This window comes from Enhydra lutris, unplaced genomic scaffold (assembly GCF_002288905.1).
Source record: "Enhydra lutris kenyoni isolate GAN:26980312 unplaced genomic scaffold, ASM228890v2 scaffoldscaffold26, whole genome shotgun sequence".
NCBI classification, from domain to species: Eukaryota; Metazoa; Chordata; class Mammalia; order Carnivora; family Mustelidae; genus Enhydra; species Enhydra lutris.
In genome coordinates, this window is record NW_019154110.1 from 5952119 (window position 1) to 5966553 (window position 14435).

At 37.3% G+C, this 14435-nt stretch overlaps 1 protein-coding gene and 1 pseudogene across 2 annotated transcripts in view; one reads left to right on the forward strand and one right to left on the reverse strand.

The window, feature by feature from the left end:
- The window catches only part of LOC111151595 (neurofibromin 1), a 270567-nt gene that overhangs the window by 58580 nt on the left and 197552 nt on the right, over window positions 1-14435 (forward strand). For both annotated transcript variants that reach the window (XM_022509675.1, XM_022509676.1), the window contains exons 2-4: window positions 7242-7385; window positions 9355-9438; window positions 13763-13953. In XM_022509675.1, the coding sequence (XP_022365383.1) occupies window positions 7242-7385; window positions 9355-9438; window positions 13763-13953 (419 nt within the window). The remainder of the gene's footprint in view (window positions 1-7241; window positions 7386-9354; window positions 9439-13762; window positions 13954-14435) is intronic.
- LOC111151600 lies at window positions 1492-1895 on the reverse strand (annotated as a pseudogene).

Sequence of the window (14435 nt, forward strand, 5' to 3'; positions counted from 1 at the left end):
CATCAGGGAAATGAAAATTAAAGCCACAATGAGATATCACCTGACACCTGTCAAAATGGCTAAAATCAACAACACAAGAAGCAATAAGTATTGATGAGGATGTGGAGAGAAAGGAATCCTCCTGCACTGTTGGTGGGAATGCAAACTGGTATAGGCACTATGGAAAACAGTTTGGAGGTTTCTCAAAAAGTTGAAAATAGAATTACCATGTGATCCAATAATTACACTCCTGGATATTTACACAAAGAAAACAAACACTAATTTGGAAAGGTATATGTACCTTGTGCTTATTGCAGCATTATTTATACTAGTCAAGATATGGAAGCTACCTAAATGTCCATTGATAGATGAATGGATAAAGAAGTGCTACACACACACACACACACACACACACACACACACACCCCATGGATATACTCAGCCATTAAAAAGAATGAAGTCTTGCCATTTGCAACAACATGGATGGAGCTGGAGGGTATAATGTTGAGTGAAATAAGTTGGTCAGAGAAAGACAAATACCATATGATTTCACTCATGTGTGGAATTTAAAAAACAAAACAAATGAGCAAAGAAAAAAAATGACAAACCAAAAACAGACTTTTAAATACAGAGAATGAACTGATGGTCACCAGAGTGGAGGTGGGGGGTTGGGTGAAATGGGTGAAGATTAAGAGCACTTATCATGATGAGCACTGAATAATATATAGAATTGTTGAATCACTATATGGTACACCTGAAACTAATATAACACAATGTTAATTATACTGGAATTTAAAAAAGCATATTGTTTAATTTCCACAATTTTGTGAATTTTCAAGTTTTAGTTTACTAATTTCCAGCTTCATTCCATTGTGGTCAGAGAAGATATGTTGTATGATATCTATCTTTTAAAAACTATTTCTATGTAATTTTTTGACCTGCTTGTGGTCATCCTGGAAAATGTCCCATATGTACTTGAGAAGAATGTGTATTCTGTTGTTTGGTAGGACGTTCTGTGATATTTGTTGGGCCTAGTGGCTTATTGTAGTTTAAGTCGTCTGTTTTTTTCCTTTTTTTTTTTTTCTTTCTTTTTGAGATTTTATTTACTGGGGAGAGAGAGAGCACAAGCAATGGGGAGGGGCAGAGGGAGAGGGAAAAGCAGACTCCCTGCAAGCAGGGAGTCTGACTTGGGGCTCAATCCCAGGACCCTGCGCCCATGACCTGAGCCAAAGGCAGACCCAACTGACTGAACCACTGGTCAGGTGTCCCTAAGTTGTCTGTTTTCTCCATTATTTTGAGTGGGGTATTGAAGTCTCCAGCTATTTTTGTAGAAGTAATTTACCCTTTAATTCTGTCAGTTTTTCCTTATACTTTGATGGTCTAAATATTATGTCTCCTTGCTGTACTGAACCTTTTATTAATATATAATGTCCTTCTTTGTCTCATAACTTTTTTTTTTTTTTTTGGTAGCTTTGTGGTTTTATTAACAAATATTACGTTCACATACATTGTCTATTCATTTTCTTGGCTGTGCAGCCTGGCATTGGGGTTGGGGACTCTGATGGCCAGCTTGGCTGCTTGTTCCACAGTGGCTCTGCAGTTCTGGGAGGAGACATTGTGAGCAATCTCTTCATAGTAGGATTTGTTGCATATCAGCAGCACTTCAGGCTCTTTGACATTGTGAACTAGGAAATTCCGAAGCCATTGGATAGCATGTGCTTTGTTTTCTTAGTGCTCCCATAACCACTGTTGGGCATCGAGATCGGGCCCTTGAATCTTCTGTGCATCCTATTGTCAATGCCTGGTTTTCACCAATTGCGCTTAATTTTGACATATCGGTCTGACTGCTGCTGGATGAGCTTCTTGGTCCTCTTTTTAACGATCTTGGGCTTCACCAGTGGTCTGAGGGCGGCCATGATGCCTAGGAGGAGATGGCTGCCACCTCTGCAGGCAGTGCAGAGGAAGAGAGGGGAAGGTCCTTGTAACTTGTTTTGACTTAGTTTCTTTTGTCTGATAATTTGTATAGCTACCCCCACTCTCTTTGGTTACTGTTTGCATGAAGTACCTTTTTCTACCCTTTGACTTTCAACCTGTTTGTGTCTTTAGATCTCAAGTGAGTCTCCTATGGGCAGTGTGTGGTTGGGTCATGTGTTTTTATTTATTCTGCCAATGTCTATTTTCTAATTGGAGAGTTTAATCCATTCACATTTAAGATAGTTACTGATAAGAATTTACTGCTATCATTGTGCTGTTGGTTCCCCTATACCCCATAGCTTTTTTTTTGGTCTCATTTTCTGCATTACTGTCTTCATTTGTGTTTATTTTTTGCAGTGAATGTTTAAATTCTTTTCTCATGTCCTTTTTGTGTATTCTACAGCTATTTTGTTTGTGGTTACCATGGGGATTACATTTAACATCCTAATGTTACAACACTCTCTTTTGAATTTATACCAACTTAATTCTGAGTTTTGACATTTAAATGGCATGTATTCATGTAACCGTCAACATGGTCAAGATATAAGAAGTTTCAACACTCAGAAAATTCTCTCTTACCCCTTTGGCTAGTAGAGGAGGTGGTGGCAAATCCTGCGAGGAACATCTATTGTCTTTCAGGGGAGAGGTCTTTGAATTGTCTTCAAACAAGTTTGGGGGTACCACCGCTTAGTAAGCAGTAATGGGCCACTATGGTAGACAGAGAGGATTTAGGGGACCTTGGAAATAGGAGATTTTTGGGCCCACAGACTACTTATTTCCATTATATTTGTCTTACTCTTTCCCCTCAGGGCTCTGGTCTTGGCATAGCACATGGGCCTTTTAGGGAATTTAACCTTTGAAGCCCAGCAACTCTGATAACTAAGTGTTGGTTCTGGTCCATGGGTTTCTCTGTCCTCCTTTTATAAGAGAGGAGACCGTCTTTATATACTTCCAGAGAGACCTTTGGCTTTCATACTTAGCTTCTATTGGCTGTGTTATCTTTTTTCCAGAGAGCAAAGATTTTAGTAATACTCTTTTAGTTTCATTGCTTTTGTAGTTACTATTTTTCCTCCATTGCCAGCTTTAAAACCCCTTCTTAGCATCTGCAGCCAGCTGCCCTGGAAGCCTAGAGCAGGATGTTCATTAAGGTTTCCTTTGGGATCAGCACCTGGGAGGAGGGAGGATTGGGCAGATGCTGAATTCATGGTGCAGGGCAGGTCCGGTGTTAGATTTGGCCAACCCCTTTTAGGAGCTCTGGTGCCAGAATTGGCCATTCTGAGTTGCCCAGAATTAGGCGTAGGTGTGTAGGCCTTTATATTGCCGTATCAGTTGGTTGCTGGGTGTGGGCTGCCCAGGAGGGCTTTGACCTTGGTTAGGGTCATTCTCTGCAGGTGAGGCAATCCCTGAAGGACTGACTGAATACTTCTAGCAGTTAAGGCAACAAGTCCTTCCATGAAGGGGAGCTGGGCAGTGCCAGTGTGTAATTCCTCTGTGTCCACTAAGGGTGCTTATCTTCATTACTACTTTGCTTCTCCTTGATTTGGGTTTCATTTGTTGCAAAATTTGTTTTAGTTTTTTAGTATCACTATGAACTCATGGGGTTGAATACATATATTTACAAACTTTCTGTCAACTTAAACATATAGAAGGATGCACAAATATATGTAAATATACAGCTTAATAAATGTTGACAGAGTAAACACACCGAAGTATCCATAAGGTGCTAGCAGTCCTTCCTTCTGCATTTCCTTCTAGTCATTACCTGTTCTTTCCAAGGGTCTTTACTATCCTGACTTGAATTTCTCATGTCTTTGAAATTTATGTAGCATAATCGTACAGTAAGTGATATTTTGTTCCAACTTTTCACTCATATTTGTGAGATTAAGCTTAAGAGTTGTAAGCCATTTATTTTTATAGCTATATAGTTTTTCTTTGAATATATTGCTTTTTAAAACCATTTCTGCTATTGATAGACTATTGGAGTGTTTTCGGTTTATTAACATGCTGTTATAAACATTTTTGCACATATATTTCAGTGGATATATTTACATAGATCTGTTGGGTGTATACCTAGTGAAATCGCTGAGAATGTATATATATTCTGTTTTAGTGAAAATGTCAGACATTTTTCAAAATAATTACTGATGTACATTCCTACTAGTAGCGTTTAAGAGTTGTAGTTGCTTGGGCACCTGACTGGCTCAGTCAGAAGAGCTGGCAATTCTTGATCTCAGGGTTCTGGGTTTGAGCTGCACGTTGGGTGTAGAGATTATTTAAATAAATAAATAAACTTAAAAAAAAAAAGCATTCCAGTTGCTGCAGTTCTCCCATTTCTGTGGGATGTAGCCCTCTGGAGCTTCTAGTTAAAAATGGGTTTTTTTACTAGGTTCCTTCCACTGGCAGGTACTGAACTCTGATCATTTTGTCTTCCTGAGGCTGTGAGACTTTGAAATTCTGCTTTTTCAGAAGTTTTGGCTTAACTTTTAAGCCTTTTCTACTAGTTATGCATTTGAGGCCCCCTCATGTCTGCAGTTTTGTCAGTTCAGCCCTCAGTGTCAACCCTTGTCTCTGATGGTTTCTCTTTCCCTCAACAGAAGGACCTGCTTGGAACATGACTTTAGGGCACACTTTCATTTTCTGTTGCAATGTTATTTTTTTTCTTATTTTTTTTTTCCTCATGGTAGCTTCACATGTGATTTGACCACATTCTTTGCTATTGCTCTTTTTTGGGGGGTGGGGTGGGGGGAGGGGCAGAGAGAGAGGGAGAGAAAATCTGAAGCAGGCTCCAAGCCCAGAGTCGAGCCCGACATGTGGGGCTCAATCCCACGACCCTGAGATCATGACCTGAGCTGAAATCAAGAATCAGTCATTTAATTGACTGAGCCACCCAAGTGCCCCTGCTGTTGCTCATTTATATTTGAAAATAGTTTTCCTGAATTGGTGGAGGGGAAATGTGAGCCAGGGTAGCTTTTTCTCTTCATGGATCTAGAGCTCTTCTATTTCATGAAATTGAACAAACCCATCATCTCATCCTTTCTGAGCTCCTTTAGCTTTCTTCCTCTTTACCACCTTTATCTGGACCTTGGTCCTTTGTCCCCAGTTGTCCCTGTTGTCAGTTTGGAGTGAATCTCATCAATTTCTTCTCAATGTAGGCTTCATCCTAAAAGGGTTCTTCTTCAGCTGGTTAGTTTAGAACTGTGCTGTCCAATGGTGTCCAATAGCTACTTAAAGTTAGTAAATTAAGTGAGTAAATTAAATAGAAGTTAACATTTGATTCCTCATTTACATTAGCCATGTAACAAGTGCTTAATATAAGCACATGTGGCTGCTGTATTGAGCATTGTTGATACAATATATCACTGCAAAAACTTCTGTTAGATAAGGATGGTTTGTTTAAAAAGTGTGCTCTCTTCTCAGGCCATTATGGTAGACCTTTTGTACTCATGAGCAAATTGCAATATACAAAAACAAAAACAAAACAAACCCCTATGTTTCAGCTAATGTTCTTATTTTTTTGGTCAGCTAATGTTCTTAAGATGGCCTGCTGTGGGGCGCCTGGGTGGCTCAGCGGGTTAAGCCGCTGCCTTCGGCTCAGGTCATGATCTCAGGGTCCTGGGATCGAGTCCCACATTGGGCTCTCTGCTCAGCAGGGAGCCTGCTTCCCTCTCTCTCTCTCTCTCTCTGCCTGCCTCTCTGTCTACTTGTGATCTCTCTCTGTCAAATAAATAAATAAAATCTTTAAAAAAAAAAAAAAGATGGCCTGCTGTACTTTTGATTGAGAATGGAATAGAATTTTGGGATTTTCCTCAGATCCATCAGACCTTCTACTTCCCTCTGGTTTCTTTTCAGAGATGCTTATACCCACCAGTTTTATAGCTCAAAGTGGTTTGTTCCTATTTGCTTGTATTTTGGGCTTTGTGGGGTGCATTGTCCGCTGTTTGACTGAATTATTCACATACTAATTGCATCTGAAAGCACCCTCAGAAATACACCCAGAAATAATGTTTAGCCAAATACCTGTACATCCTATGATCCAGTCAACTTAACACATAAAATTAACCATTAGAAAGAGAGCTGGGGAGATTTACAAGCTACATTGCAGCCACTGCCTTTTAAAATTCTCCTTTCTTACACCTTTCAGATTTTTTCCTTCTGTAACCTTTAAAACTAACATGTAATTCTGTACCTCCTGTTAAGCCCTAGAAATGTTTCCCCTCTTTTATTCAGTATTTATTATCAAATCAGTGATCTATTATTAACTGACTAGACAAACTTGGGCATGCTACTTGGTCTCTTTCCACTTTTGGCTGCACCATTTTAAAAATCAAAATGCTAAGGGCGCCTGGGTGGCTCAGTCAGTTGAACATCTGCCTTTGGCTCAGGTCATGGTCTCAGGGTCCTGGGATCAAGCCCCACATCCTACTCCCCGCTCAGTGGGGATCTCCCTCTGCCCCTCCCCTGGCTCTTATTCTCTCTCTCTCTCTCTCTCTCTTTCTCTCTCACTTGCTTTCTCTGAGTAAATAAATAAGTATTTAAAAAAAAACCTCACAAGTCTTCTCTGTTAGCATTAGCAGGATCTAATATTTAAACAGTGGATACATTCATAATGCTTTCAATACAAAATGCTGCCTTTGAACAGAGCAGAGATGAGCTTCTTGGCAGTGCGACTTAACTCATTCTCAGATAAATGTAAATGTGGTCCCCTTAAAAGATATATATATTTTTTCCCATGAAACTTACCTGTCTCTTGTTCTCTTCCTCCCTCAACTGTGTACCTGAGGGTGGTCATCTTACCTGAGTTAGTCTTACTGTGTTTATTCTAGGTTATACAGCTTACTCTCATTTCTGAAAAATACACAGTTATTTGCCATTATTTATTAGAGGTCTGGGGCAGAGATGTTCTTGGTCTGTTCTTTGAATGCTGGAGTTCAATGTGTCAGGGAAAAGATTGTATGCATTTTATTGCAGGCATCCTCTGAAATAATTTTTAGCTACAAGGAAATAGCTCTATTTCTGTGAGTCATCATCTCTTATGTAATACTGGGTAAAGTTTTAATTTTGTAGGTAGGTAGAGGTTTACGACTTTGAGAAAGAAAGCTGCAAAAATTGAAATTTCAAGAGGTTTAGATTTGCCATAAATGCTAATTTCTATTGAAAATTGGAGCTTGGGATACAAACATAGGTCACCGTGGGGGATAAAAATTTTCCTAAAATCTCATGAGTTTCAGTGAAAAATAGTTCTTTTTAGTCGTTTTCATGTATAAGCTAACATTTTCTTTTTCCCTTAGCTTCCAATAAAAACAGGACAGCAGAACACGCATACCAAAGTCAGTACTGAACACAACAAGGAATGTCTTATTAATATTTCCAAATACAAGTTTTCTTTGGTTATCAGCGGCCTCACCACTATCTTAAAGAATGTTAACAATATGGTGAGTATTGGGTCATTGTTTTGTGGGGGAATTTGCTTTGGTTTCCTTCTGATTTAAAGACTTACAGCAACATATTTTAGAGTATGGAAAGTCCTTTTCTGTGGACTCTGGTTATAAACACTCACTGTGTTTTGTGAATGAGCACAGGTAACCTTTAACTTTCATTTTAGTTTTTGATTTTTTTTCTCTTAGATACTTCTCTTATTTGCGACCCTATCTTTTTATTTTTTTGGAATTAGGTTTTCATACAGACTTCAGGTCATATATAAATTGGTAACATAGTAATCTATTAAAATCTTTTCCTAAACTGCTGCTTTGAATATTTACTTACTAGATTGTCCTAGTCCTAAGTAGACAATAAATAAAATATGACCTTGTAGTGTTAAAATGTGAGATTGCTTTTACGAAGATGCTGTTTTATTTCCTTCTTCCTGTAACCTGTGACAGATTCTATAGTAGAGATCCCATTGTTGAAATGATTTTCCTCAAATAGCAATTTCAGCAAGTAATTCCATGGTCAAAAGCTCACAGTTGCCTTTTTTCCTGTTTTATAAAACCTATTTACATTCCATAGACTTCAGGTTACCCCACCTGTTCTTTCTCTGAACCTTTGAACATCTCATTTGTCCCGACTCTCTCGGGATTCCTTCCTCTGTCAGTCCCTATCTAAAATCTCCTTCAAACTCAATTCAAAACAGCTGATCTGGATATTTCTTGATTAATTCCGAACTGCTTTTTCTGTCTTTAGCACTTCTAACCACAGTTTATATTGCTTGTATTAAGCTATGAGACTGACGTCTGGTTGTACATTGTGCGAATCAGTCTTATTTTTACAGTCACATCTTTAGTGTGTTTTCTTTTTAAAAAACTTCATTAGGCGATGTCCCAAACTTAGAAAATTGATAAACTGGAGGTGTGGGCAATCATTTGTCATGCAAAGAAGTTTTTTCTTTATAGAAGAAAAATTAAGATTTTTCTGAAAAAAAAGCAGGACCTCTTATGAATATGTAAAGTGCTTTACAGAAATACTTGTAAGATTTTGTGATGCTCTTTTGTTGCACAGTGTGTGGGGCATGGTGATAGGATTTTGCTTATATAAATATGTGGCTGTGTTCCCAGTTAGGTGAAAATATTTTAATATTGGAACCTTCTTTTCAAAACAAAAACAAAAGCAGTATTGTGATAATTGGCATTCATTTAGGCTTATTGAGTAAACTCAATTGTGGAAACCATAGTTCCTTGTTGGTGAATAGCATAGTATTAAATTTAAGGATAGCAAATGCCTTAAATTCACTGTAATTGGTGTTACAGTATTTTGTTGCTGTAAGAATTGAGACTTTGATTATTTTGTGGCATTGAAGTGTGGTTAAATGTTCAATGCAAGATTCTGGTTAAGATCTGTATGTATATCTAAATCCTATATATGTATATTTTTTTCTTTCAAGTTTTTTTTATTTTTAATTTTTTATTAACATATAATGTATTATTAGCCTCAGGGGTACAGGTCTGTGAATCGCCAGGTGTACACACTTCACGGCACTCACCATAGCACATACCCCCTCCCAATGTCCATAACCCAACCACCCTCTCCCTACCCCCCACCCCCCGGCAACCCTCAGTTTGTTTTGTGAGATAAGAGTCTCGTATTGTTTGTATGCCTCCCGATCCCATCTTGTTTCATTTTTTAAATCCTATATATTTTTAAAGTATAAACCAAAGTTACTTTCTTTCACTTTATAAGGCTAATGATAGACTGTAATAAATACCACCATTTTTGTTTGCCTGGGAATTTTCGTGTGAGCATTAAGATAAAATCAAATAACAGATTTAAATATAGTCTAATCTGGGAGATAAAATGGAAGACTTGGGTTTTTTTTTCCTAATCTGTAGTCCCTGACTTTTTAGATGTGTGTTGATTCAGTAGAGAGTAATAGCCAACCTTTACTGTTCTGAATATCTTTTCTTTTAGAGAATATTTGGAGAAGCTGCTGAAAAAAATTTATATCTCTCTCAGTTGATTATATTGGACACACTGGAAAAATGTCTTGCTGGGGTAAGTAAATCTAAAATAGGCAGGTTTTGTGAATTCAGTTTTGAGAATGATCTGATGTACCAAAGTATAGATGTGGACAAGAAAAGTCATGCAGATTTTTTTGGTCTAAGACATATGAATATAAATTTTGTTAACAGAGCTAATAGTGTATACAGTTTTCAAGAGAATTATTTTCTCATCTTTTGTAAATTAAATAAATACCAAGTTTACTTATAAAGTGTTAAGCTTGAGCCACTTAGATCTCTGTCTCAGGTTGTTTAGAAAAGATTTTATGAAAAAAAGCCACTATTTGATTTAATTAATTTCTCCAGATATTGTTAGGCCTGTGGTATTGCTTAGCTGTGAAAAAATGTGATGCGAAAAATTGTGACCAGGAGTAATCTTTCTCCCCCTGCCCCTCCCTGCCCCATTTCAATTTTTTTTTAAAGATTTTATTTATTTGTTTGATAATGAGAGAGGAAATAAAAGCAGGGGGACTGGGAGAGGGAGAAGCAGGCTTCCTGCTGAGCAGGGAGCCCAGTGTGGTGCTCAATCCCAGGACACTGGGATCATGACCTAATCCGAAGGCAGATGCTTAACATCTGAGCCACTCAGGTGCCACCCCATTTCAATATTTTACCTGATTTTAATATTTTACTTTTCAAATCTGTATAAAAGTGGACTTTAAAAAATTACAACTATTACCAAGAGATCCTACCTTAAGAACATTTGTTATGTGTAAATTATGAATATATAAAATAGTTATGTGGAGGAGTAGTTGAATACAAAACAGTTCTTTCTTAGGGTTCCTCTAAATAGTTATCTCAGTATGTTTCAACCATGACTTACTGAGAATTTTTTCGAGAATATTTTTGTTGCATAAAGCAAGGTGTTTCTATACTTTGATAACCTTAACTCTTACTGGAACGTGGTAGTTGTTTAGTAAGTATATAAATTTTATTGCCTTCATTTTAAAGATCTGTCTATTCATTCTAAGGGTTATTATGGTCCCTCTTCCTTGACACATCTTTTGCTTTTATTCAGAATTGCATCTCTCTTCAGCATGTTACAGTTGTTTTCTATAATCAGCCTAGATGGGCAGGACTTGGATGTGAGGACGATTTTGTGGTTGGGAAGAGAAGGAATGGTCAATAGTGTTTGAGGAAGGGGAAAAATAATTACATGTACTCAATTATTTATCCTAGGGGAAGAGATCTATTTAAGACTATAGGACCAAAACCTAAACATAATGTTTTTTTAAACTCTTTTTTATTGGCCCTTGAGCGTATTCCCAAATTGTTAGACAGTTTTTGTAAGTTTTCTACTTAAATTGAGGGTGAGCTAGTTCTGTTTGTAGTTTGGTGCTTTCTATTGATTTGTGATATGCTGTTGTTCATTTGTTAAGTAGAGTGAAAAAACAAAAGTGCTGTTAAATAAGATGATGTAATTGGGAAGGTGAACGATTTTTAAACATCTTGAGCCAGTTCTCTATAGTGGTCTTGTTGCTTTGATTATAAATACCAGTACATTAGCCATATCCATGTTCGGATGGGTCGGGTGGTTTATTGCCTCTGTCAGTCCTGCAGCTTTTCTCTATTAACATTTGTAATTGAGAGGTAATGGTAAATGTATTTTGGAGAATGATTAAGGTATTATTGGCCCCTGTTTTATTGATACTCTTTAGAGATAGCCTAATTAAAACTCTAATAAGTAAGCATAGTATAACTTATATAATGCATAAGATATCTTCCTCTGTTCTATTGAAAATGTATGGATTTCTTTCATTGAATTTATAATTAAAAATAGTGCTATTCATGTTATCAAATAATTTTGTTTTCTTGGATTGCCTACAGTGTTATTATGGTTGTCTGTTGATTTTCATTTTTAGATTGAAGTTCGGTGAGGTAGTTTAAGAAGTGAGCCTGCAAATACGTGTTTGTCATAAAAGTAGTTGAAATAGCTAAATGAAATGATCAAATATTTACTAGTATTTTATTATGAGTAAAATTTTGTAGAATTTGAGCGATCTTTGTTCCTGCATATATGACCATTATTCAAAAGATTGAATACTTCTGTAATTTTTCCTTGCTTATTAATTGGAGTTTCAGCATTTCTATTGTTTGGCCTGTAAGATACAGGCGTTGCCACTTGAATTTTGGAGGTTTTGTGATATCTGTTTATTTGCTGTCTGTATGTTACAGTGTATTTACATCTATAAGCACTTGGATTGCAATTACAGAATCAAGGATAGCCTATAATTATACACAATTTTATTCTTTGCTTGGTATTACTGAAATTGTATGAATTGTCATTCATACATGATTATTATTAGGCTTAGGTGACATACTGATGTGGAATGGTGCATCTGCAGGATAGCTTATCCATTGGTTATTTTGTTAATTGTAGTGAAAAGATTTACTTTATAAAGTAGCGAGTTTAATATTAACAGTAAGGTTGTCTAGCTTGCTGTGTCATTAACATTGGGACCACCTGGCATTATGGACTCCTGATATGATACAGTATGAATTTTACTGAACTGCTTGAAGTGTTTAACCTGAATTTAATCAGACCATTAGATGTAGGTTCCAGCTAATGAAAATACAGTAACTACAAGTCTCATACTACTAAGAAATAATCGTGATCAGAAATATGGAACATTTTGTAAGGCCCATTTTCTTAAAGTCAAAATAAAATGATGTATATGGAGTGTTGGGGGGCAGTCATTTTAGAATAAAGAGACTAAAGGAATCATGCTGTAATCATCTGAACCTTTTTTTGAATCCTGATTGAATTAAAAAGACGTTTTGAGGTCACCTGGGTGGCTCAGTTGGTCAAGTGTCTGTCTGCCTTCAGCTCAGGTCATTGTTGCAGAGTCCTGGGCCTGAGCCCCATGTTGTGGGGTTCCCTGTTCAGCAGGGAGCCTGCTTCTCCTTCTCCTCCTGCCTCACGCTCTCTCTAATTAGCTCTGTTTCTCACGAATAAATAAGTAAAATATTAAAAAAAAAGTTATGAAAGACATTTTGGGGGCAGTTGGGGAAATTTGAATATAAAATGGGTATTAGCTGATGTAAGGGGAATTTTGTTGTTGTTTGATGTGGTGATTGTATTGAAGTTAAATTGGAGAATGCCCTTATTTTTATTTTCTAAAGATTTTATTTTAAAGAGAGAGTGTGTGCACGCGATAGGAGAGGGGAAGGGCAGAGGAGGAGAAAGAGGGACAAGCAGACTGTGTGTTCAATGCAGAGCCTTTGGGCTCCATCTCATGATCCTGAGATCATAACCTGAGCCGAAATCAAGAGTTGGTGGCCAGCCACCCAGGTGCCCCAAGAATGTCCTTATTTATTTTATTTTTTGAGTGTCCTTATTTTTATTTATTTATTTTAAGATTTTATGTATTTATTTGACAGAGAGAGATAGCGAGAGAGGGAACACAAACGGGGGAATGGGAGAGGGAGAAGCAGGCTTCCCTCAAGCAGGGAACCCGATGTGGGGCTCCATCCCAGGACCCTGGGATCATGACCTGAGTGGAAGGCAGACACTTAATGACTCAGCCACCCAGGTGCCCCGAATGTCCTTATTTTTAAGAGAAGCTAAAATACCTGTGGATGAAATATTATGATGTTTGTAACTTACTTTGAAATGGCTCAAGCAAAGCAAAACTATTTTTAATAAGTAAATTATACACCCAGGAATTTATTTGGATATGAGACAAATGACACAGTGCACCACAAATAAATGAATATAAGTAACGTTTATTTGGAACTCACAATAAACTTGGGATTCCTAGGAGTGGAAAAGCTTCTACAGGGATTTGATGAACAGGGAACCAACAGGAATGGTGGTGGGGGGGGCAGATTCTAGGGAGAATGGATGGGGGGCTGGACTTTCATTGTGAAAAGAGGTGAAAGATGGAAAAAAAAGAGAAAATAATGAAAGATGGAACTATCCTGTTTATTAGACTGAGTATAGATACAGTGAACATGGTGAAATATTAACAGTTGTTCAGTGTAGGTGATGAATATATGGGTGTTCATTATTCTATTTCAAGTCTTATGTCTGTTTGAAAAATTTCTTTTTTTTTTTTTTTTAAAGATTTTACTTATTTGACAGAGATCACAAGTAGTCAGAGAGGCAAGCAGAGAGAGGAAGGGAAGCAGGCTCCCTGCCAAGCAGAGAGCCGGATGCAGGGCTCGATCCCAGGACCCTGAGATCATGACCTGAGCCGAAGGCAGAGGCTCAACCCGCTGAGCCACTCAGGCGCCCCATGTTTGAAAAATTTCATACAGAAAATCTTTACATGTGAATTTAACAAAGTTTTAGAATTATGTGATTATTTCTATTGCAGCAACCAAAGGACACAATGAGATTAGATGAAACAATGTTGGTCAAACAGTTGTTGCCAGAAATCTGCCATTTTCTTCATACCTGTCGCGAAGGAAACCAACATGCCGCTGAACTTCGGAATTCTGCCTCTGGGGTTTTATTTTCTCTCAGCTGCAACAACTTCAATGCAGTGTTTAGTCGCATTTCTACGAGGTTAGTGTGTAAACTACGTAGAACTGTTGTGAAGTAATATAATTTTAGAAGTCTTTCTTTTGTCTGCATAAAAATAAAAAGTTGACAGAAATGAATTTGACTTGGACTTTTTTATGAATTTTATACATTGATTTCTTTGACATTTTTATCATGTAGTATTGTGATACTGGTGGGTACAATTAAATGTGAGTAGTTATGAAGTTGAAAGTTCAAATTTGAGGGAAATCTATTGCTCATGATCAGGTTTTTGTTTTTACACGAGGTATGAGTTTTTGGTTGGGTTTTTTAAATATTCTTTTAAATGGAGTTAGCTGATCAGAATAACTGAGAAGAGTAGTCAGATTTCTAATGATCTCACAGCTCTGCTCTTAATCACAAGATCCTAAGTTACGAAGCAAAATCAAAACCTAACGACAGGGAAGCATAAGGAAGTAAGTAATTGCAAAGTAGTCTTCTCCAGAAAGTAGACTGTGTTTTAAATG